Source organism: Lemur catta, chromosome 21 (assembly GCF_020740605.2).
Source record: "Lemur catta isolate mLemCat1 chromosome 21, mLemCat1.pri, whole genome shotgun sequence".
Lineage (NCBI taxonomy): Eukaryota > Metazoa > Chordata > Mammalia > Primates > Lemuridae > Lemur > Lemur catta.
The window spans coordinates 31542362-31567498 of NC_059148.1; the positions used below are offsets into that span (position 1 = coordinate 31542362).

General features: G+C 47.9%; 1 protein-coding gene across 7 annotated transcripts in view; it reads left to right on the forward strand.

Moving 5' to 3' along the window:
• Nucleotides 1-25137, forward strand: part of LOC123625773 (splicing factor SWAP) — a 58649-nt gene that overhangs the window by 25114 nt on the left and 8398 nt on the right. For 6 of the 7 annotated variants that reach the window (XM_045534332.1, XM_045534329.1, XM_045534326.1 and 3 more), the window contains 7 exons: nt 7537-7777; nt 8743-8874; nt 9437-9530; nt 10446-10611; nt 16497-16727; nt 17796-17986; nt 20763-21028. In XM_045534332.1, the coding sequence (XP_045390288.1) occupies nt 7537-7777; nt 8743-8874; nt 9437-9530; nt 10446-10611; nt 16497-16727; nt 17796-17986; nt 20763-21028 (1321 nt within the window). The remainder of the gene's footprint in view (nt 1-7536; nt 7778-8742; nt 8875-9436; nt 9531-10445; nt 10612-16496; nt 16728-17795; nt 17987-20762; nt 21029-25137) is intronic. The other variant, XM_045534330.1, reaches the window with a different exon arrangement.

Sequence of the window (25137 nt, forward strand, 5' to 3'; positions counted from 1 at the left end):
AGAAAACCTAATAATAGTCACCTAAAACTAGTAGAAAAATCAACTGCAGTATAAAAAGTAATCCACAGAGACAAGAATGGCCCTGAGTTTTTCAAGGTTTATCCTCCCGCCCACTCAAAGGCATCATATCTGCTGGCTTGAGATCCTCGCTTCCGTAGAAAATGCAGTCCCAGCTTCATGTCCCCCCGACCGCGGCAGGTCACCCGGGCCTGAGGCTCGTGTGACGGCAAGAGGGGCTGTGCTCGCTGTCATAGCACACGCGAGTTTGCAGCCAGAAGCCTCAGGAGCAAATGGAGGCTTTTAGGCTGTTGAAATCTTATTTCATAGTTATAAACTTGGGAATCTTAATAGTAGAGGTTAGTTCTTACTTCGGCAGTGCGTATATAAATAATAGAAATTAAATAAAAGAAATGCAGATGAAACCTACGTGCCGTTCTCAGCTGTCAGCTAAGCAGAGGAGGAGAGGCCGACAGGACTTGTGTATCACGGATGGGATGGAGATTTGCTCCACGGATGCGGAGGGCGGGCCGGCGATGCGTAGGTCAGAGGCTGAGTGCCTGTGGCTTTCCCGGGATGTCTGCTTTAGTCCACAAACACGTGTAAAGATACGGCTACGAGAATATTCACTGCAGGCGAGATTTTCAGTCGTAGCAGAAGACAGAGTCGCCCTGTGTGTCGTCGGTGGGGACCAGGGAGCCGCACTGGTGCGCTGTCCCCGGGGCTGCTGGGATGCCGCCACGAGAGGAGGGTCCGCACTCGGTGTTGAGGGGAGGGAAGTGTCTCTGTGTGCTTCTGCGTCAGCGACCAAAGGGACAGGTCAGAAACCAGTGCCAGCGGTCAGCTCTGGAGCAGGGGCCTCACCTGCCATTTGTGCTGCTTGAATTCCTGCAGCGTGACCTGTACCACCTTGGCAGAAAACTGTGGATTTGTGTGATGCTTATTTTGAGACTGAACTAGCATCCTGAATTAATTCCAAACGGTATCAAGAATACTTCATCAGCTCAGTGTGTTCTGTCAAGGCGGAAGCCGCCCCTGTAGCATCTTCTCCCCCACAAAAACCTGCTGCCTCGCACTGCTGTGATTGGAGTCACCGAGCTTGTCCCTTCTCTGTGATGTTACTTGGTATTTAATAATCACCAGAGGAGAGACTCAGTCATTCCCTGTTATTTACTTTCTACCGATAGAGATTTTCCTAGATTTTGGTAGCCAGGGAAGAAAAGCCTCTATTTTTATTTTAAACCAATTTTTTCCTTCAGCTCCAACAGAGCTTAAAAAAATACACACATAAATTTTTTCTAGAAGCTCTATAGATATGTAAAACTAATAATTTCTTTCATTTATCAATTAGCCTGACAATGTTGTCGTGCTTTTTATTTTTTGTCACTTACTTGATAAATAGGTAAAATTCATTATGCAGAAGGCAATCATACTGAAATACTAAGCAGTGTTATGGCCTATGATTTGTTAAAAATGAAATGCCAACTCAGTTTCTTTCTGTTGATTCTATAAATAGCTTAAGTGAAATTAAACCATTTCATGCAGCTAGGCTATAGATCTTTTCTTCTATACCAGTTTTTTTAAATGTGCTTTTGCTGTTTATGGCATTTTTTTTCCTACAAATCATGACCTTGAAGTGCTTTCCTTACTGTCCAAGCCCTTTTTAAAAAATGGTTTTATTGTAAGTCAAGAGAAGTAGAAGGAAGAAAAAGTACTACCATCCAGAAATAGCCATTGCTAACAGTCGGGGACATCATCAGCACAGGAAAAGACTGAGGTCATGGTGGTCAACAAAAACCAGAAGAAAGACCCTTGTGTCTGTGGGAGACAAAGAGCATCCTTATGCAAAGATGTTGAGAAAGATAAAGCCTAAGAATTGGCATGTTTCTGATAGTGAGAATTCTGGACCATCAGTAAATGTTTAAAATTTAATCTCTATTTCCCATACTCCTTCTAGAGAAATCATAGCGTAAAGTTTTCTCCTTAGATAATTTTCAAAGGGTCAAATTTTCTTTAAGCTCTTCCTGAAGTATTCTGACTTAAGAAAATTCATTTGATTAATGATAATTTGGGGGAAGGCCTACCGTAAAATAATGCGGATATTTAAAAATTTTTTTTAAAGATACAGATTGAAACGCTGAATATGTCAATGGAAATACTTAAAGTGTTAGTAAACTTATTTTTACTTGAACTTAACGGAAGAGCCTATAATCTAAAAGTGAAGTTATTGCTGAATTTCAGTTAAAAATTTCTTCCATACCTCAAGGATGCAGTTCTGAAAAAGGCATAGGAGAACATTAAAAGGTTGTCATTGTAGATACTTTTAAAGCTATGTATTTTTATCATTAACTCTGCTAACTATGAAACTAGAGGAAATTAGCCCTTATAAAATACCTTCCCTACACTCCTGATTTTTTTGTTAGAAATAATATTTTTCTGTTGTGAGAATTTATAACTAGTACTTAAGTTCCGCTCTGTAAGTATAATTTCCTGTTTGCTTGGTCTTAGTTCTGTGGTTGAGTAGATGAGTTTTTTCATCACAGCTTCTCCATTTGTGCTCTTGATTCAATTCACCTTTTCTTGGTCATTTGAATTTCGTAAACAGGTTTTTACAGGGACTCTAGCTCATGAATTCTTGCATACTTGAAAAGTGCCTGCCCTCATCCCTCGTGTAGAAAGGACAACTTGTCTGGGTATAAAAGCCTTGAGTAACAACACCATCCATATCTAACCCTCTCTCTCTCAGGTCTTTGTAAACTGTCCCTTTCCACCTTAGACACCTGGGTCTGCTGGTGTTTGCCTTTGACTAGTTGTTTGGGTTTGTTCATCGGTTGGTTTTCATCCATGCTCCTGGTGCAGTTCTCGTTCCCTTGTGTTTGGGAATGTTTGCCTGCTGCCTTTGACACGCACAGCAGCTTGGCAGGGAGTGGCACTGAGTCACACTTGCTCCCGTGTGTCCCGCATGGCCTGTTGCTGTGGGGAGGGGCGAGGCCTCCCCTTCACACCCCACCCCGCTCGGTGGATGCCCTTCCTGGCCAGACGGCTAAGGAAGTCGCGCTGTGCCCTTGAACTTCATTAACTTGATCCTCCATTGCCCGTGTTTCCTGGAATGTATTGTTGCCTTTTAATCAAAGATTCACTTCTCATTTCAGGGAAATGCTTTTCCGTTGTACCTCTGCATACCTTTTCTGTCCCATTTGTAGGCTGTTCACTTAAAAGACACCAAGTTCCTTATTTTGGTGGTTTTTCCCTTATCTAATCCTGTCATATGCTACAATTTCTGTACTTTGGATCCTCTTTTCCTTCCGAGTCCATCCTTCTCTCATTGCAGTTTTATTCTCTGTGTCTGGCGTTCAGCGTGAGCGTGTCCACCTTCTGTGTCGCCACGTGGGTTTCACTCTCACAGCTGGTTCTGTGACAGTGCTGGGTTCTGAGCCTTGCAGCAGGCTCGCAGCCTTCCTCCCAGGCCCAGAGAGGGGACCTCCCTGGCTTTGCCGTCCTGCGGTCTGTCGCAGCCCCCAGTTCCACGGCTGTGGCTGGAGCAGCCACGGGCAGCCACAGACCTGCGAGTGTGGCTGGGCATCAGCAGAGCTTACTGTGTGGGCGCTGAAACTTGGATTTCATATAATTTTTACATCATGAAATATTATTTTGTTTTTTTCCCAGCTGTTTAATAACGTAATAGCCTTTCTGCCCGTGGGCTGTGTGGCAACGGGGGCTGTGCTGCTTTGCTGACCCTGGCTTGGCGGGCTCCCTTTTGATTGCATTTGGTGCTTTTGCCTCCTCTTTGTGCCTTATTGAATTCCTGTCTTCCCAGATTCGTCTGTGGCTCCAAAAGCTCAAAGGTGCCTCGGGGCACATTTTCTCCCAGGCTGAGCTCTCACTCGCATGGGCCACTCCTGCCCTCCGCTCCTCCTGCCAGAGCGGGTTGCAGTCATGAGCCTCTGCCCCTCTTGTGTCCCCACCCGCACCGGTGGCTCCCCGCAGCCTCTTCCTTCTGACGCGGTGTGGGTGATTCTCCTCGACACACGCTCACCTCCTCCGAGCTCCTTTGTCTTCCCTTCCAAGAGCAGCCTTCCCTGGAAGACCCGCCCTCTGCTCTCGTGTGCGGTCCTGAAGCATCCCAGAGTGGATTTCCTTCCCTGGCAGGAGCCCATAAGCAGCACCCCCTCCTGGCAGGCAGGGCCCCCCAGCACAGCACCACCCCCCGCCACTGCCAAGGTCTGCTGCGGATTGGGGGACCCCCACTTGTCCCCACGGCAGAGGGGACGGAAGGCTGGCTTGCTGCAGCTTCTCAGATGTGCTCATGTGACAGGAGCACTGAAACACAGTGCCAGATTTTAACATTTTTCTATTAATAAAGTAGGTGCCTTTTAAGAATTTGCATATTTTACATACCGGGAGCTGTGCAGGCTGCTGAGGTGTTACTGTCACTGTTTGTAGGATGTGGAGTCCTCGGGGCCGTCACTGCACCAGCAGTCCTGGGGTCGCAGGGACCGGGATGTGTGCAGGGCCCCATGTGAGGCCAGAACAAGGGCCCCCCAAGCCTGCCTGGGGCCGGAGCGTCCCTAAGGAGGTGGCCCTGGACGTGAGCTGAAGCCGGGCTTCCCCGCAGGCAGAGGCGCTGTGCAGTCGTGCCCGGGGCAGGAAGGGGGGTGCAGACGGGAGGGCCCGAGTGCGGGCTGAGCCCGGGGCAGAGACCCCAAGAGGCTGGCCTCAGACCGCTCTGGCCTGGCATACCTGCCACCCTGGGCCCAGTGTCTATGGAGAAGGACTGATCCCACCTCCTCCCTGAGACCTTCATGTCACTGACAGTCTACAAAGCGATAATCTGGGAGAGGTGGCCAAGAGCCACGTGGTGAAATTCATGAGCTGCTGCTGCCGCTGCTGCTGCATGGGCTCCCGGGCTGCTTGCAGCGTGGTGCCCCAGAGCACCTGCCAGCAAGTGAGCATCCCCTGTACCAGGTACAAACACGTCCCCTCTCCCAGGGTCATTTTGAAATATAAGGAGATTTTTCAAACTTAATTAAGTCTCACGGGGAAGAATCACAAAGCGTGTAGGTGAGAAGTCCTAGCAGGCTGCGCCAGGGACGCTGTGCACACCTCCTCTCCTCGCGTGAGCCCTGCCGTCCTGCGGGGGGCGTCAGCCTGGGGCCGGTTCTCGGTGTGGGGCCGTGCAGCCGGCTGTGGGCCCGGCCTGGCTTTGTCCCAGGAGGCGTGTGCAGGTTTGGGGGTTAGTTTTATTTTCCCACCTGGAGACAGCCCCTTTTTCTTTCTGCAAGCTCAGCTGTTATATTTCCGTTATGTAACATTTTCGAAATGTTTTGTTATATTTTAGCCAACATTTTTAGATGTTTGCAGTAGGTGAATTTCTGAGTTAGTCTGCCATCTTCCCAGCAGTGCTGTTTTTTTAACACTTTGTTTGAATTCAACATGATGGAAGGTTGAGGAAGGTCATATAGACCAACAGTCTGCGCATTAGTACTCTCTTTCTTTCTTTCTTTCTTTTTTTTTTTTTTTTTTGTTCAGACAGGGTCTCGCTCTGTTGCCCAGGCTGGAGTGCAGTGGTGTCATCACAGCTCACTGCAGCCTCCAACTCCTGGGCTCAAGCGCTCCTCCCACCTTGGCCTCCCGAGTAGATGCCCGGCCTGCATGTTAGTACTTTCGATGCTCAGTTGTGAAAGCAGTTCACATACAGAATGGATCCAGTCAGAGCTGCCTGATGCATACTTGTAGTTGAAACAATTATAAACTTTTTTGTCTGTTTTTATGAATTCAGATATCTTCCTTGTGGCTACAGTTTAAAATCTACTTGGGTTTCTTTTCAGGCAAGAGACTGGCAGTCCAGCACAGGACATGGGGTTTCTGTCCTTGCTGAGATGTGAGGCTCGGGCCGGCGGTAGCCGGTCCGTGCCGTGTTGGCCCGGTCTGGCCGGCCGCCCTCCCAGAGACACAGGGTGTGTTGTTGGGCGCCCCTGCGGGAGGCCAGGCCACCTCCTGCTGTGCTGTGGTGGCTGTGCCCAGGGCTGAGGAGTGGGACCCACAGTAGCTTGATTGTTCCAAGGGGGGATGGGTGGGAATGGTGATTCCACTCTTTAAAGGATAATGTGGCATCTTACGTCGGCACATGCTGTGTTTGAATGCCTAATCTTGATAGAATAGTCTATCTTGGAACCACCGTATCAGTTTGTCCACCCAGCACATACTGCGTGCTCAGTGCTGGGGCTGCAGAGAAAATGAGGACGAGACCCCGCCCCGCAGGCGCCCACAGAGCCTGTCCTGCTGCCGGCACCGCCCACCCCGATTGCGTCAGCTGGTCCCAGCGTGGTCCCGGCCTTTCTGCAGAGACGCTGCGTGTCACTGTGTTGAAGACCAGGCAGTGCACACACGTTGAGGCCACCTGTCTTATTTTGAAAATGGGGAACATTGCCGCTCCTGTGGGACAGCGGTTGGTGTGGGACATTGAGCTGGAGAGTGACAGTTTGGGAGTTCATACGTGCATAATTAATAAGCAGTAAGGCGTTAGGGGTGTGAGCGTGCCTGAGTGTCTCTGTGGTGCTTTCCCTGCGTAACGTACATCGCTAAAAACCACGTCAGTGTGAAGCTTTCAGTGTTTTAATGTTACTGTTTTTAAATGAATTAATTGAAAATGAAGATAAATTTTCTTAATTAGAGAAATCTTTTTGCCATCCCCTAACGAAGAGGACATTAACTCTCTGTGTAGTGAGAACCAGTTGCTTATCTACAGCAGGATTAGAAATAAAAATTTGTAATCATATCCTTGAATCTTCTGGAACTTGTGCTGGTTTTGAACATTTTCCTCTCCAAAAGATGGATAAATTTACAGGATTTTTAACTGTTAAAACAGTGTGCTGTTATCCTACAGATACTTGCATATGTGCACAAAATATGTAGGAAGCCACTGTGTGTCATTGTTTTTGCTCGAAAAGCCCGGAAACCACCTCAGTGTCGTCACAGCGTCATAAATGCGCACGGCACGTCTGCGTGGCAGGGCCGGCGTCCAGGGCGGTGGTTGGGAAGAGCAGCCCAGCTTCGCACGCGGGGTGGTTTCCGAGAGGAGCGTGGAAATGGGAAAAGTGAGGTGTAGAGAATGCAGAGCTGCTGGCACGGTGGGGGGCAAGGGCATTCGTGTGCACGTGCGCAGGTCGGCTTGGCGGGCCACAGACAGAAAGCGTCACCAGTTGCTTCTGGAGGGGGTTCTTCCCGCTCTGCACATTCTGAAGTTGGGGAGAACATTAGTTTGTCTGGAGAATGTTCACGTCTGGTTGCTTGGACTGTCCTTGCGCCATTCACTCTCCGTTTGTCCCCGGTGTGTGTTTGGCTTCACCCAGTTCTTCTAAGTTGCGTATCACGTGGGCAGCCTTTCTTGTGTCCGCGTGACAGGGGACGGCCTGGTTGGTTGGAAACGGGCAGACACTGCCCTGCGTCTGGGGAGGTGCCCCTTTCCGACTGCACTGTAGACGTACAGCCTCGCCCGGCGTTGGCCACACTCACTCCCCAAAACCTGTGTCTCTGCAGCCGCGGTGGCAGCCATGTATTACAGCTACTATATGCTGCCAGACGGCACCTACTGCCTGGCACCTCCCCCTCCGGGCATCGATGTGGCCACTTACTACAGCACCCTTCCTGCTGGCGTGACCGTGTCCAGCTCCCCCGGGGTGACGACCACTGCCCCTCCACCTCCCGGGACCACACCACCGCCCCCACCAACCACGGCCAAAACAAGCAGTGGGGCCACCTCCACGACCACCACCACAAGGTAAGCGTGCTTGGCCACTGCCGCCTGCTGGGCACCACTCGGCACAGCAGTCACCGGGGACATCGCTGTCTCAGTCGGAGGGCTGTGATCTGGGTGGCTCCATCATCAGAGTCGTTATTATCCAAATTCCCAGTTACAAAGTTGACAGGGAAACAGGAATTGTCATAACATGAAAATTCTTAGCAAGGAAGTCCAGCCACTTAGAAACTTTCTTTCTGGTCTGGCATCCGCACCTGCCCTTGCCCCCAGCATCTGCTCTCGTGCATTCTGCCGATGTCTCACTGAACGGTGCTAAACTCCACGTGAGGTGGAACTGCGGTTTGCAGAGCATGCAGGGTATCAGAGTTGCTAGTGGTGGCATTCGGGCGCTTCCTGAGGCTCACACAGCCGTTGGCAGGTGGGGCCCTGGCGTTAGACCAGGTAACCCACGCAGACAGCGCGGCACCCAGCCCTCCAGCAGGAAGGGCTCCTCGGTGCTGAGGGGGGACGAGTACTGAACAGGTGCCTTGTCAGAGGGGCTGGAATGGCCCCTGTTTTCAAGAGGCTCTTGGGAAACTTAACGAAACACTTGAATATTTCTGCAAAATGACCCTCTTTCAGATCATGCTGAGAAAGTCAAACATGAAGTGAAGGATTTTGAGTCATGCTAGCCGACTTTTTCAGTATAACAAAAAACCAACACTTGACTGTTTCTAAGAATTAGCTTGTGATTGGAGGGAAATGTTAATTAGGAGGGGAAGAAAATGAACCTGTACTTATCACTTTACGTCTCATTTTTCAATAAAAATCCCCATTTTCACTGTTGATGACAATGGTGTTTGACTGACTTTAGTTAGCTGTGCCTTCTGTAAAGAGCCTTCCCCACGCGTGTGTGACCCTCACACCCGTGTGTGACCCTCGCACCCGTGTGAGGGTCTGAGGCCGGGGGAGGCCCTGCCAGCGGCTCACGGGGCTCTTCTCCGCAGTGCACTTGCCCCCACGGCCGCCATCATCCCCCCGCCCCCCGACGTCCAGCCTGTGATCGACAAGCTGGCAGAGTACGTCGCCAGGAACGGCCTAAAATTTGAGACCAGCGTTCGTGCCAAGAATGATCAAAGGTCAGATGAAAATTTTTATGTATTAGGTATATGGTATCTGGGGTTTTAGTTTAGTTTTTTTTAAATCTAGATACATAATTCCTTTTTTATGTTTTTAATCCTTTTTCTTCACTCAAATGTTTTTAGATAGATTTATACTCTTGTTGTTTGGAGTTGGATTGGTGTTTTTTATTGTGTTACCTGGTTTTGTTTTAGTTTGCTTTGTATTGTTTTTTAAGTGAAAATGTCGAAGCTACCTAAAATAAAAGGCTGAAACTCATGCTTTTCAAGACTCTGCCTTGGAAATTTATACACAATCCTTTATTTTTTCAAATCAAATAATGTTCTGTGCCTTGGGCAGTAAAACAGGAACCACAAGGTTGCATTTCTGGTGCGACCTGGGCAAATGATCCGGCCTCTCTCTGCCCCAGTCGCCCGTGTCTGTGAACGGGCAGCTGTAAACGTAGCGACTTCAGGAACCTGCTAAGAGGATTGAAGAGTTGTTGTGGCGTGTTGAGAACAGTGCCTGTGTCGCCGCGGTTTGCTTGCCTTGTTAAATGCCTTGTTTCCTTGCTGTGTGCAGGTTCGAGTTCCTGCAGCCCTGGCACCAGTACAACGCCTACTACGAGTTTAAGAAGCAGTTCTTCCTGCAGAAGGAGGGGGGTGACAGCACACAGGTACGTACCTGAAGGTAGGGGTACAGATACAGAAATCACTTTCGTTTGTTCTCAAGATGTACAAAAGGGCTTGTTGGTTCTAGATTTCTTTTTTATGTGTATATACGGTCTTTAGCTTTCCCTGCCTCAGAGTTAAAACTTGTCGTAGATCTGTTGAAAATGTTCATTTGTGCTCACAGCGTGTTGACAATTATTTGTCCTGCATGTTCTAAACAAAAAAGTCCTGTTTCTGCACGCATTCGGTGTTCTGGCTGTCTACTCTTTCTGACTGCTCTTGTGTTGTATGAACACGTATTTGAACGTGTGGGATGTATGCACGTGCCTTGCTGCTGGCCTGCGGGCACTGACCAGGGGGGAGGCCTGTGTCCTGCCGCCCGGCCCGCACGCCCCCCCCCCCCCCCGCCAGGTCCCCGTTGGGAGCGTTTCTTCTTGTGCTGCAGTGCGTCCTCTGCCTTCGCACTGCTGTCTCAGTTTCGGGCACACCCGATGTTGTTGAAGCCCGTTTCGGTAGAGGTGGCGTAAGCTTCCTTGTCCCCGCGTCTCTTCAGACCTGGCCCTCCGATGGCTCAGGCCGGAGGGAATTGACTCACTGTAGGCAGTGGGGGTGACCTGATATTCTAAAAGTAATTAGTGTCCAAACAAAAGGTTATAAAGATTGATGGGTTCACAAGGCAGTATCAGAACTTCCAGAAGTGTGGTGTTTCCAGAGGAGGGAAGGTCTCCTTTCACCCCTCTTTTCATTCTGTCATAGCAGAAAGTAGCAAGTCTGAATCTGGAAGCATGTCCCTTCCTGCTTCTTGGGCAGTCATGTGGACATGCCATTATCCAGTGAGATATACATGTATCCTGCATCCCTCTTAACAACTTCTACGTGATTTCTGATACAGCAGTTTACAGTGATGTTTGATCTCTCAGGCTGCGTCAGCGCCAGAGGAGGCTCCTGCAGACGCTGCTCCCGAGAAGCCAGATGACGCCGGGGAGGGTGGCGTGCCGGAGGACGCGGCTGAGGCGGGAGGACGCGCAGGCGGGAAGAAGGAGGCGGCGTCCGGCAAGACCGCCCCGGACGGGAAGCTGGTGAAAGGTACGCTGCTGCCGAGCTGCGGCAGGTCTCGCAGGTGTCGCCTTCGCTTGGCAGGAAGGAGTCTCGGTCCTTAAGACCAGGAGCTGCTAACTGCAGCACAGGCTGGGACGGGTGGCTCCTTTCAAGTCACTGCGGGGAACCTTCCTGGTCTTGTGGCGCTTTCCTGGCGTGGCACTTGGGGTCCCGTGCACGTAAGCGAGTCTTGGGGGCGTGGCTCACGGCCTGTGCTGTGTGAGTTGACAGACAATGTCTTTACCCCATCGGACTTCCGAAACATTGTTTGTGTGCAAACTGTTGTACCCATGAAATTTATTTTATTTGCCAAAGCAGATCCCTTGAGAATCTCTACCAGGCAATACTCTTTACTCAGTTTACCTACCTTGTGTTCTTAGAAGGAGGTTCTCATCCCGCAGGACAGACATGGGTGTAAATAGCCGATAATGAAAAGCAAAAGGAAAAGCCTGGAGTGGGCATGTTAGCAAAGGTCCACGTGGCGGCACCTGAGCAGAGCAGTTGATCCACTGGGTGGGATGAGAGGGGCTTCGTGGAGAGGAGGTGCTCACCTGGTGTGGAGGGAGGGATGGAGGCCCAGAAAGCCGGCCCTGGGCCCAGCCCTGTGGCGTGGGCTGCATGGTGCACGGTGATGTGGGAGAAGCTGGGAGAAGTGGGCGTGGCCAGGTCGTGGGGCCCTGGGAGGTGGGTGTTGCCCCTTACAGGTTTGAGGTCGGAGGAATGACTTCAGCCAGTCTGGTGACTCTGCACAGATTGAGGCAGGGGCACCATCCCAGGGTTTTGGTGGGTTGGCGGCCTGGGTGGGCTGGGGCAGAAGGTAGCCGTGGGGCTGGGCTGAGTGCAAGCACGCCTTGCATGGGCTCGCCTTGTCGGGGAGGAGCGGAGATCTCAGGTAACCAGACGACATGGATCGATGACTCACTAGGAAAATGCAGTTTAGAGAGTAAATGCATTTTCGACTTAATGATCGGAACGTGCCTCGCTGTGAGTCGGGGCCAGCTGTGTCCGGAGTGCTGGAGCAGAGAGACCGCCCGGCATCGCGGGCACGGAAGTCGTGAGTCAGCGAAAGTGAGGGCAGTGAGAATGTCACTTGTAAAACATCCATCAAATGCAGTGAAGCTTTATTCAGAGAAAAATATATAGCCTTGTATATTTATGTTGGTAAACAAAAAATAAAAATAAAACAAGCTTTGAACTAAGACCTAGAAAGAAACTAAAATGCATCTAAGGAAAGCAGGAAAAGGAGAATCAGTAAAAATCAAGGCAGAAATTCATGATAAAATAATAAGAGAAGACCAATAAAATACACAGTCATTGTGCATGTTTAATATAGAAAAAAATAAATGCAAATATACAACATGAATGTGCACAAGAATAATATGTATTTCTTTAAGTTTGAATGAATTTGAAAAATGTTATTTTCTAAGAAAATATAAATTGCTGAAATTGTTTCCAGAAGAGATAGAAACTGACACAGATTCACGGCCTGAAAGAATTTTAAAATGTTGGTCAATGAAATGCCTCTAAAACCAGGCAGTCGGCCAAGACCAAGGTCGGGTTAATTTACCCTCAAGAAACAGAACGCCTGTGTCATTAAAGCTACGCCAGAGCATTAAGGAAGATGGGAAATTATGAAGCTCTCAAAGCTTGGCAATCTGTAGACCACGATCACTGACAAGTATAGATGTTAAAATATTAAGCTGAATCCAGCTGTCTGTTAGAATAGGAACAGGTTATGAGCAAGTGGGATTTGTTCCAGGAATCTCAGTGTGGCACCATTAGATCTTCCATTGTAGTTTATCGTATTAACGGATGGAAGATTTTTCACGCTTTTATCTCTGTAGATGCTGAGAAATTTTGAAATTTTGATGATAAAACTTCTTTAATAATAATTGATGTTGGAAAAACAGCCTTTTCATTTTGAAAAAAAATAAGACACATCACATCTGACAACAGTAATTCCAGATAAATTCAGTATTTAAATGTAAAAAATAAGACTATAAAGGTAAAAGAAAACAAAGGTAAATTTTTTTATAATCTTGGAGTTGGTGGAAAGGACTTTCTAAGAATTGAAGCCATAATTAATAGGCCTGCTTGGGGCAGGGCCTGAATAAAGTTAAAAGACAAATGTGGAAATGATGGTCATTGCTAACATAATAGAAGGTAAAGGGTTAATATCCTTAACATAGAAAGAGCTCTTATAAATCAATAAGAAAATACAATCAGTGCAGTAGAAGAATGGACAAAGAACATGAAAAGGTAGTTCCAAAAAGAAGAAAATCAGATGGCCAATAAATAAATTTTTTCAATATATCCTTATTAAAAAGGTTTTGGTTTTTGCCTTTTAAATTGATAAAGTTTTAAAAAAAATACTCAATGATGGAGAGGCTGTGAGCATTGGGCGCATTGTTTTTGGAAGTGTGAGTTGATAGAGCCCAGCAATGTGGACCAAATTTTAAATGTGATGCCCGTCTACCCCCAGAAACATACGGCTCACCAGGATGTTTGTACAGGGTTGTGCACCATAGGGCCTGTTAGTTTTTACAAATAAAAGAATTGGAAGCTGGGCGCGGTGGCTCATGCCTGTAATCCTAACACTCTGGGAGGCCAAGGCAGGAGGATCGCTTGAGGTCAGGAGTTCAAGACCAGCCTGAGCAAGAGCGAGACCCCATCTCTACTAAAAATAGAAAAAATTAGCTGGGCACGGTGTCAGGCCTGCAGTCTCAGCTACTCAGGAGGCTGAGGCAGGAGGATCCCTTTAGCCCAGGAGTTTGAGGTTGCTGTGAGTTAGGCTGATGCCACGGCACTCTACTTGGGGCAACAGAGCAAGACTCTGTCTAAAAAAAAAAACAAAAGAATTGGAAACAGCTGTGGGAGATGTGAAATAAGTTGACATGGCAATACTAAGAAATAGTGTTGCTGTTTTTTAAAAAAAAATGGTCTATGTTGAAATGGAAACATGTCTGCACTATATCCAGAAAGGTGTTGCTGCTTCATTGAAAACTGCAGTTATGAAACTGGAAGATGTGACCCGGTTTTCTTCTGTGTGTGTTTCCATATCTGAATTGCAGTTTGCCCAAATTGCAGTTTGCCCATCTTTCAGTTTGCCCATTTATGTTTTCAAAACTTCCCATAGAGGATGTATATTACTTTTGAAGTTAGAAATTAGCAATAAAAGTTGTTACCTTAAAAATGGAAGCCTATTGGATGTAGCGGATGGAGGGTTTGCGCACAGGTGCTTGCTGCTCTGTGCCGGGTGCCACACGGCGTCAGCGGGTGCAGGAGACAGGTCGGGCAGGGCCTATGCGAGCAGGTGCCCCTGGGTCAAGCCCTTTGGAGACCAGAAAGCGCCAGGCAGGAGAGCGAGCAGGCGCTGGACCAGGGCGAGGGCGGAGCTGGGGCGGAAGGCAGGGGCAGCCGGGGTCACACAGGGCTTAAACGCCTGCATGGACACATGGGTTTTATTCTTGATTCAGTGGGAAACCATTCGTTAAAGGACATAGGACATGCTTTCCATGTGTGGCGATGTGCTTTGCAAGGAAGGTTCTAAGCAGAAGCAATAGTTTCGTGATTAAATCATTCTACAGAAAGAACTAATTCCTCATGCCCTGTGCTGAGCTGAGTTGCCTTGAGAAAGTCACTTAGTCTTTCTGGGCTCCGTTTCCACATCTGCACAGTGGGGAGCCAGCCTGTCTTCTGTCTCGCGGAGCTGAAAGATGAACCGAGGGAGGCTTGCAGACTGCGTGTTAGTCAGTTCTTTAAATCACTTGTATTTTTATATTTATTTTTTAAGACACAAAGTCTTGCTCTTTGGCTCAAACTGGAGTGCAGTGATGCGATCGTACCTCACTGTAACCTTGAACGGCTGAGCTCACGCGATCCTCCTGCCTCAGCCTCCAGAGTAGCTAGGATTACAGGCATGTGCCACCTCACCTGGCTGATTTTTAAATTTTTTTTGTAGAAATGGGATCCCACAGTGTTGCCCAGGCTGGCCTCAAGCAAGCATCCCACCTCAGCCTCCCAAAGTGCTGGGATTCCAAGCATGAGAGTGTGTGCCTGGCAATAGACACTGGCTTTAAAATACCCTCTTTATGGTAAATGTTGGCAGAAAGTGCTCTAGAAACTTTCATCTTAATACATTCTCTGTTGATTGCTGATTTTTCTAATTTAAAGGAGAGATGGTTGTAAAGAATTGGAGAGATGGTTTCAAAATCATTTGGTGACACGTTTCAGTCTATCCCCTTGAGCGATTTTGATTAACATTTTTGTGAAGTTTTTTCTCCTAGAAGTTTCCTTGACCTTATATTTACTAAAGGGATCATATTACGGTAGGCAGTAAAGGGTTTATTTTGTTAATTTTTTTTTCTTATGGAAAATTTCAAACATGTACAAAAACAGAAGGTGGTCTAGTGACCTCGGCTCAGCCCCTGTGCAGGTGTTCGGCAGGTTACCCTGGCCTTGCTTTGAATACATCAGCCACTTCATTCACTTCCACCCCCAGAATATCTGAAGCAAATCTCCATCATCATAGCGTTTTTCCGTAAATATTTTAGTATGTATCTCTAAAAGATAAGGACTTTTTAAAAATGTAAGCACAGTAAAATAGTTACTATCGACTCTCCTTACAAAATATATTTTTAATCCCTTGTGTTATATCTTCGTTCTGGGGGGGGTTTATGAATATAAACATACACTGTCCCAATATAGGCTACAGTTGCATAACATTGTCAATAGGAGACTAATTTTGCTACTTTTATTTTAACTTATAAAATACTTGTCTCCCATTTAATATCTTGGTGTGTGCTCTGTAGCTTGAGATCACTGATGAAAGCTTACTCTGTTTCAAAGGACCTGGAACACTACATGCTTAGCATCCACTTCACGTCACACACGTATTTATAGTCAGACAGTGCTAAACGTGAGGGAGCCTCAGGGGCCAGCCAGTAACCAGCGCAGTGCTACTGAGGGAGCCCAGGTGCCGTCCCTGAGATAGGCCACACCCCTTCTAGGGCCTGCCTTTGTTTACCCAGAATCCTCCTCCCTCACAAAGTCCGAAGGTTTGCAGTGCACTTAAAATTCCACTTCATTGTGGTTTACTTGAATTTCCTTCATAAATATTTACTCACAGTTTTTAAAAGTAAAGTATCTTATTGCATCCAATTACCTCTCATTAAGAGCTATTTATGGAAGGAGAAAGGGATTCCATGTTTGTTGAGTGGGTTGGGATGGAGAAGATGTTCTCCTTTTGGGCCTTTGTGTTTCTGTTAAATTAAGTTTTCCGAATATTCTAGGGGGGAATTGCACCACCTGGTATGCCGTGTTTAACATTTTCTTATAGGTGTAGAGAATGATGTAACGTAACACCTATCACAAAGTAGACAAAAATGTTTGTTGAATAAAGGAATGGATTCCAGAATTTTGCTTTGTAAGAAAAGGTTATTTTATGTGATGGAGTTTTTTAAAAGATACCTTTTTGTAGTGGAGTCACATCATATGCCTACTTAAGCAAATTCAGCTATATATTGAGCCATGAAAAAAATGTAATAAAAGAAAAATGATAAGAGTTGACCACTGAAAATTGCAGATATCAATGCCAAAACTCTGGCATCAGCTTTGTGTCCCTGCGGGCAAGGTGGCCGCCTCTGTGTGGCCCGTCAGTGCGGGTCTCAGTGTGAGCCGTGCCCATGCTGGGTCCAGGGACAAGCGTTTGAACAGGACCTCAGCCCCGCGGCAGACCCTGCGTAAGATGTGGCTCCACGCTGGTTGTCCCCTTCCCCCCAGCTGACGCTCAGGCGGGTGGCAGGGCCTGTGACAATTCTGCTCTGTGATTCCAGTTGCCTAAAATGTATCACGATTCTCACTTTCCTCACTAGCTTCATTTGCTCCAATAAGCTTTGCAATCAAGGCCAAAGAAAATGATCTACTTCCCCTGGAAAAAAATCGTGTTAAGCTAGATGATGACAGTGATGATGATGAAGAAAGCAAAGAAGGCCAAGAAAGTTCTAGTAGTGCTGCACACACTAACCCGGCAGTTGCCCCACCCTGTGTAGTTGTTGAGGAGAAGAAGCCTCAACTTACCCAGGAGGAGCTAGAAGCAAAGCAAGGTTTGTCGATAGCTTTTGAACTTCTTGAAAGAAAGAAAATACATAAATATAAGATTTTTGTGCTAAGCCAAAAATACTGAGGCTGCCAAGTGGAATCTCAGGCCTTTGCAGATGAGAACCGTTTGGGTTGTGCTCTGCGTCTGAGGCTCGGAAGCTCTGTTGGCTGACAAGCTGCGCTGCTCACTGAGCACGGGGGGCGGTGCCTCTGGCCAGTCCTCTCCAGAGGAGCCACGGTGGCCGACGGAAGCCTAATGGGCCGCAGCAGAGTGCTTTAATGGAGGCTCTCTTTGTGCTTGGCCAGCAGCCCCGGGTGACACGCACCGAAGCAGGGGGGGCCCTTTTGTGTGGCTGTCTCCCCGCAGAACCCCCCGCCCTTGGAGATGGCGTGTGCCCAGCACCTTCCGGGCTGGGCTCATCTTCATGGGTCACAGCCCACGGCCCGCAGTGCCGGGGGGCATCTTACCGTCTTCCTACCCTGCTCCAAAATACATTATATCCTGCATTAAAGAGCTAATTAACAATTACATTTGTGATTTTTACCTATTCTGACGTTTTCTCAAATTGCTTCTTCTGTATGTACACAAACAGATCAAGCCGCGTTTATAAAAGGTAATTTTTAACCACAATATGCCTCCCATCAAGCACTCGCCTCGTGCTGTAGTGCTGTCCCCGAGCAGATCTGTATTACTGCTCGTGTGTGTGCGTAGACCAGACCTCTGTCACGTGTCTGGAACAAAGCGCTGTCCTAGAGCACCACTGCCTGGCGTGAGCACTCCGGACACGTGTGTGAGAGCCGTTCGGAGGGTCCCGTTGTTTCGGCTTTCCCCAGTGTGGAACCCCCTCGGCCTTCTGACTTCACGATTGAAATGTTAAAAAGGCATTAGAAACTAATTCAGAATTCGATTTGTCCAGTGTGTGTACCTGTTCTGAAATTTGTATCAGACTCATTTTTTTTAAATAACTGCATTCATTGTATGACCTTATGCTGCCTTGAAAATTAAGATTAGAAGATAAAATACTGCGTGCTCTAAACTTCTCTCTCTTGTTTTGTTTTGTTTATTCCTTAAGCAAAGCAAAAGCTGGAGGACCGCCTTGCAGCTGCTGCCCGGGAAAAGCTGGCCCAGGCGTCTAAGGAGTCGAAGGAGAAGCAGCTTCAAGCGGAACGTAAAAGGAAAGCAGCATTATTTTTACAGACCTTAAAAACTCCTCTGTCAGAAGCAGAAGTTGGGAAAGCTGAGGAGAGTGCTTTCAGCGTGGAGGTGCGTTACGGAAACGCCCAGTCGCGTGCCTGGGCGTGATTCCTCCGGCTGCGCACGTCTCTGGCCCAAGGGAGGGACGTTGGCCTGCCGGCTCCTCCTTCCTGTGTGGTCTGTCAATACCTTGCCGTTCCGTTTTCGTCCCTAAGGCTCTGGCGCCTCCTCCTGCGGGAGCACATGGCGCAGAGCTGGCGGGAGGGCCGAGGAGGGCCTCGTGCAGGGCCTGCTGGTGATGTGTGGGGAACGGACGTGGCAGCCGCCGCCGCTTCTGAGCTCACGTAGCAGAAATCCTTATGCCAGGATCTATAGCAATAGCAGTTTTAATTAAAAAGGAAAAGTAAGATATGGTCACTGTTGCCTCTCTAAAGGGGGAGTTGAGAGCACACACTCCAGGGGTAGGTGGCCCCTTCCTCGTGGTGTGACCAGGGATGTGGCCTCAGACAGGACCCTCCCGTGCTGCCCCACGAGGCATCTGTGCTGCCGGGGCCCAGAGCAGGGCCCGAGACCCACCGACTCCTGCAGCTGAGCATGTTCAGTGATGCTCTGCTCTTTCCTGCTCTCGTCGGTTTGGAATCTTTTAAGTTTTATTTTAGATTCTTTACAGCATTTTATTTCTGAATTTTAGTTTGTATTTAAGCTATACTTCAAAGATATCTAGAGATTCTTCTGGGAGTCCTGGAACATTGTGGAGATAAGGCTTTGAAGTAGGAAAAGCAGCGGAGTATGACGGACGCATCAAGGCTTAAAAGAGGCCTGTCTCGGTGTCAGTAACCTGGCCACCCCGAGACCCTCGGAGCTGGGCCTGAGTCTTAGGTGGATTAGAAGCCACTTTACATTTGAACTGGGATGTTAGGATGAGTTGTAGATCCACAATAGTAGCTAAAAAGTGCTGCGAGACAGGGCAGCTCTCGCCGCAATGCTCCCGTTCGTGTCTCTCACGAGGGACCCTTAGTGGCATCCTGTCCTCTGCAGGCTGTGGCCACGTTTCTGTAAGTGTCCACAAACATCTTTTGTAGCCAGCGCTACCCTGAGCGTACAATGGGCACTTCACTTTTTTTACTTTAATTATATTGACATTTCTAAGAGTCCAGACCATTATTCAAAACTAATCCTCTGTGTGTAGTCACTTGGTTTATTTGTTTTTCTGTGGGAAGCACCATTCTGAGTTCAGATTTTTACCATCCTGCTGAAGACTGAGCCAGCTTTCATTTTTGAGACAGGGTCTTGCTCTATCTCCCAGGCTGGAGAGCAGTGGCGTCGTCATAGCTCACGGCAACCTCAGACTGCTGGGCTCAAGTGACCCTCCTGCCTCAGCTCTCTCTCTCTCATTTAATGTGAAAAATATTACACTAGAAGAATTTGAAGTGAGAGGGATCTTTTTGATAAGAACTGTCCTGCGGTGAAATAGGTTTCCCTGAGAAAATGTGTCTAGAGGTCATTTAGGCAGAGCCTCAGAAAGGAACTTGGCGAGGCCGAGCACAGTGGCTGTCACCCAGGGGCTTTGGGAAGCTACCGAGGTCCAGGTGGGAGTATTGTTTGGGGCCAGGAGTTCAAGACCATCATGGGCAGCATAGTGAGACCCCATCTCAAAAGAAAAAGCCTGCAGAGGTCCTGTAGTAGCGGACAGCCAGGTCCCGGGTGCGGGAGGCAAGAGCGTCCGCTGTTCTGCCGGGACCCTGGCTCCTGAGTCCCGTGCGCTGGGGCACACTGGGAAGGGGTGTAGCTGCGGGAGTGACTCTCCCCATCACTCAGCCGCACCGCGCTGGAGAATCTGCTCGCGGGGAGTGGACAGTGTTGGGGACGTGCTGTGAGTGTGAGTAGCGGGGGCTGAGGGGCCACAGCGGCTGCCTTGCGTGGTGATCTGCTCTCAGGGTGGGGACTGCCCCCAGACACCACTGCCCGGCCGTCCCCACCACAGCTAGCGTCGCTCTCCCGCAGTCATTCGGCCTTGGCAGGCAGACCCCAGGGGAGAAAGTAAGGCAAGGGGGACCCCAAGCAGGTCAGACCTCCCAGCACCGCCCCTTGTTCCCACCGGCTCCAGGCAGGGGCAGGGCCTGCGGGCCAGCCTGGCACGGTTCTCCTCAAGGCGTGAAATGATAAATTGCAGGTTTCTCACTGTGTCTGGAGGTGTGCGTTTAATGACTGTGGTTAAAATTGACTTAGAGTGAATTGAGGAAGAACCTCGCTGGAGGAGGAGGGGAGGGCTGAAGGCAGCTGGCCACAGCCTTCCCCCGAAACAGCTCTTGGCGGGTGCAAGGCAGCTGTCTCTCCATCGGGGCGCTGGTGCTCCTGGTGCGGAAGTCCCTCGCTGATGCGCTTGAGATCCGTGTGCTCTCCTGCACACGTGTGGGAAAATCGGAGAGGAGCCCATGTAGTTTGGACCTTCTTTAAAAATTGTTTTCAGAGTAGTGCAGAGGTTCATAAAAAACTTCATGGAGGTTCGGGGAATCTCTTTTGCAGTGGAAAGTTAAAATTATTAAAGAACAAACAGAGTCTTTTCTAATGCAGTATCTTTATTACCGTGTTCCTTTCATTGCGTCGAGCTGCCGACAGCGTGATGCGGAGCCGCTGCAGGTGGGAGGCGTCACTTAGGCCCCAGAGTGTCAGGGGTCGTCTCCCCCGAGCGGCTGGTGAGAGCTTGTAACAGCCGTGGAAGAGACAGGCCTTGCTGTGCGGTGATTGCTGTGTTTTGGTGTGAGGGACCCAAAGCTGAAATCTTCTATATTTTTAAATGTCCTACTTGCCCTGTCAATACCCAGACGTGTACTTTTGTTTCCAGGAGGCCAGTGCCGGGCCCTGTCCTCTGCTGACTGGGGGCCGACCTCCGCCTGCTGTAGAAGTGAAACCACCCGAAAGGCCTTCAAGCAAAAGCAAAGATCCACCAAGAGAAGAAGAGAAAGAAAAGAAAAAGAAAAAGCACAAAAAGAGATCTCGAACAAGGTCGCGATCTCCGAAGTACCACTCGTCATCCAAGTCCAGATCTCGGTCCCACTCAAAAGCAAAGCATTCTCTGCCCAGTGCCTACCGCACGGTGCGGCGGTCTAGGTGGGTGTGCGGGGCAGTGCCCACTGCCGCGTCCTGTGTCTGATGTGCGTGCGTTGGGTCCCGCAGGAAGTTTGCAGTAGATGCAGACACGCGTGTGTGTGTGTGCGTGTGTGTGTGTGTGTGTGTGTGCATGCGTGTGTGTGTGTGTGTCCTGCAGGCCCAAGTGAGATCGCGTAGAACTACTTTTTTGTCTTATATTTAACTTTTCAAAGTTCATCAACCACTGCCAGGTTTAAGCAATGGATTGATTTCAGTTTTAACAGGTCCTGGAAGCAAGTCTAGCACATTTGCCGAATGTGTGATAAATTCACAGGGTGGTGTGCTGGGGTCGTTCGTTCTGTTTGTATGAGTGAACCTCCCCACACTGACTTCTTTCCATGGTGTAAATTTCCAGACGGAAGGAGTCTTTGTGGCTTGGTGTGTGTTGGGTTTCTCCCGCACACCATCTGCCAACGCGTGTAGAGTGGACGGAACACAGATCTGTCTCGTGGGACCCGTCTGCCTCGCCACACCTCCTGCTCAGAGTCACTGCTGTCCCCAAAGCCGCCTTCACCAGGAGCCAGTTTTTGAAAAAGCGGCTTAACATTTCTGGCAACAGATACAATGAAAACATTTAAGGGTCATGGAATTTACTGCTTAGTAAAACAGTTTTAAAAAAAAACCAAAACAACCCAGTGGCTCCCAGGAGGTTGAGAAAGGCACATCCTATTTCCCAGACTCCCGTCAGGCCTGTGATGTGTTGCATCGCGTGGGCTCTTGCGAGTCTCTCCCCGACACAGCACTTGCACTGTTGCGATCTAGTGGCTCTTACGTAATTGATGTCAGTTCTTGCCTTTCTGTAGGAAAAACGCAGATGCCCTGTATGCTTTATGTTTAAAAAAAATATATATGGTCTGGGCGCAGTGGTTCACGGCTATAATCCTAGTTCTTGGGGAGGCCAAGGCAGGAGGATTGTTTGAGGTCAGGAGTTCAAGACCAGCCTGAGCAACATAGCAAGACCCCATATCTACGACAAATAGAAAAATTAGCTGGACGTGAAGGTGCACACCTATGGTCCCACCTACTGGGAGGCTGAGGCAGGAGGATGGCTTGAGCCCAGGAGTTGGAGGTTGCAGCGAGCTATGACCATGCCACTGCCCTCATGCCCAGGCAACGAAGGGAGACCCTATCTCTTAAAAAAAAAAAAGGCATAGTTTAAAAGTACAATTTTACACATTTGCCTCTATGAGTATATCCTAAAAGCAATACGCTTTCCTTATTCTTAGCCAGGCTGACCCCTAAAGGTTTAATAAGTATTTATACTAACTTTCTTGCAGTGAAATTGGATTTACCTCCGTGATAAACTTGATCTTTCACTATCTGCATTTTTGCTAGTTCTTTAGAATTTTCATCACTTCCTATCTTTACACAAGAATAAAAACTCGCTGGTTTTTAATGAAATGAACAACTTTGCTGATATATCCCAAGAAGTATATTTCAAAACTTTTTTTAAATTGCTCATTTAAAAAACTTCCTGTGATATTATGTAGCTGAAGATAATAACATAGGCCTCAATAAGTCCCCTAATAAACCGTGTTCAGTAAAATTCTTCCCAATCATTCTTTTCTACAGGGCTCAAACACAAGAAGGTATAATTCCTTCATAAATCTCCGGTCTCGGGACTGGAAACCGTGACAAGATTCGCTAAGGTTTAGTGTCGAGTGTTTAGCAGACACAGCAGGTTCTGATGCCGGGTATTTCAGTGTGTCCCGTCTGTTCAGTTTTAAGGAAAGGTGATATAATGTCCCACATTATTATACTCAGAATTGGAAGTATTTATTTAACACTTGGAATTTTAAGTTTTATGTTTTTTTGTTGACTAGTCTGTAATAGACTGAGTCCTTCTATGTATTATTTTATCTTTTTTAATTTTTTTAGTTTAGGATAGATTTAGATTTGCATATTTTATCTGTAAATATATAATATTTTTATATTATTTTTATGTGTTCAGTACCAGCAAGTCTAAGAAGCAAAATCCTGCTATTTTTTAAGTTAACTAATAAGTCAGATCTTTGGTGTTTGATTTTGCAGTTCAGATAACATATGAATTCAGAGTACAACTTTATTTTAAAATAGGAATAGTAAAACCCTCCAAGCGTTGGCTTGTTTGGCACGTTTTGCCCAGAGCGCCAGCATTGGCCATGTTCCCGCCCAGCTTCTGCCTGTGGCTTCGCTAAGGGCGGAGGGCGGAGCCTGAGCTGTGGTCAGAGACCTGCTGTCCTGTGGTCTCTGGAGCCTGAGGACAGAGTTCAATGAGCTGGTGGGACCACCGTCACCTTTGCTCACAGAACTCTGCCCCTGCTCCGCTGAGGCTGGGGAGCCCACGCCCGCCGGGTGGGCCGCGATGCCCTGCACTCGGTGCAGGTCTCAGCCCCAGCTCCACAGCACTGCGCTCGTCTCCTCGGATCCAAGTGGGTTTAAAACACACGGTTATAAACAGGAGGGGTGGTATTCTCCTCAGTGATGTGAATTCTTGAAGTATAAAAAATAATGGAATTTTAACCAAAATATTGAAAGTGCTAATGATTTTGTCATCGTTTTTTCTTTAACTATCTGTCTTTTCAGATAGAATAACCCATCACAGACATAGCATCTGCGTAGGACGTATCAGACTTGCTTCTGGGGCCTGACATGACCTAGTTGATTATTTTCAGTGATTGCTGCTCGCCCAGAGCAGAGTACCGCAGTTGTGGCCATTCCTAATCGTGGTAGGATGGTGCCTGGAATGTACTGTATTTCCTTTCATTTATTAAACTATCAACGTTTTGTGTAAGCTATAGAGAGTTAAGATTAGAAAGGCCTTTTACATCACAGTGAATTTTTATTTAGTGTCTGTCTGGGTCTCCAGAGGCAAATTAGTCATAGAAAAATCTTTAGCTTTGGAAAACTAGTACGTTGCTTCTCAGAACCGTACTGGTTGTGACAAGGTTGCATGCAGTATCTTAGCGCTGATTGAAGTGTAAGACTTTTTTTCTATTGTGGTGTTCTCTATTTTCATTTGTATTTTTCTCTATCTTAATGGAATGAACAAGTACTCACGCAGTTTATTTATGGCCTAAAATCAAAATTTAATTTTAATGGTTTAAGTATTTTTAGACTAAACCTGAAACTAAGTTTGTTTTTAGACTTTTGGGGTGAGATCTCCTCTGGTGCTCACTGCAGAGCTAGTCCGCCCTTTGGGGTGCTCTGGATAGAGCTAGGAATCCTTAAATTTCATCATTTTAAAATATCTTCCGGTACAGAGGATCTGTATGATAAAGATGTGTTTCTTTATAGGAATTAGCTCCTTGAGTACTTTGGGTGGTGGAGGAGGGGCAGACTAACAGGACTTTTTAAAGAGTTTTATTTTAGCATTCAGAAGGAACTCAAGCAGGCAGAATTCGGATGATACTTCAGTTTGAAGTTTGTGGTTCCTCACAGTTCTCGTCCCCGTGACCAACTGCACAGCAAACCAGTGAGAGTCATTATTCCACCTGCGAGTCCCTCCCGTAAGGCGCCCACGCCGGAGGGAATCAGCCGGGCCCAGACAGTGCCACAGGGCGTGTGCGCCTCTCAGCGTAGGAAGGAGAACAGCGGGCGGGTTACCAGGCTCAGGGAGCCATGAAGGTTTGTAGGCGAAATTTGATCCACGGTTTGAACGTGAGGAAAATGAGGAGCCTCCTGGTTGCCCCAGCCCAGTGCGATCCAGACCCCAGCGCCGGCTGCTGGTCAGTCTGTTGGGTTTCGCAGGAGCCGAGCGTAGCCGGGCAGAGAGAGGGGCGGATTAGGTGGGACGGTGAATACTGGTGCAGAGAAGCTCTGACAGTTATAAATGTGATCGTTGTAGTGCCAAAAACATTTCTGGAATTTTATCATTGAAAAAGTCTCATGCCTTTATTTGAAAGCAAATAGTAATGATTGTTCTGGGAAAACTGACTTACATTATGCTTAAAGTTTCATCTTTAAGAAGGCCTCTGGCCACAGTATACAGATGATTTACTTATAAAATGGAATTCTCGTTTCTTGTCCTGTGTATGTCAATATGAAAAGCCTAATTAACAGAATAAAAGCCTAATTAACAGAATAAAAGG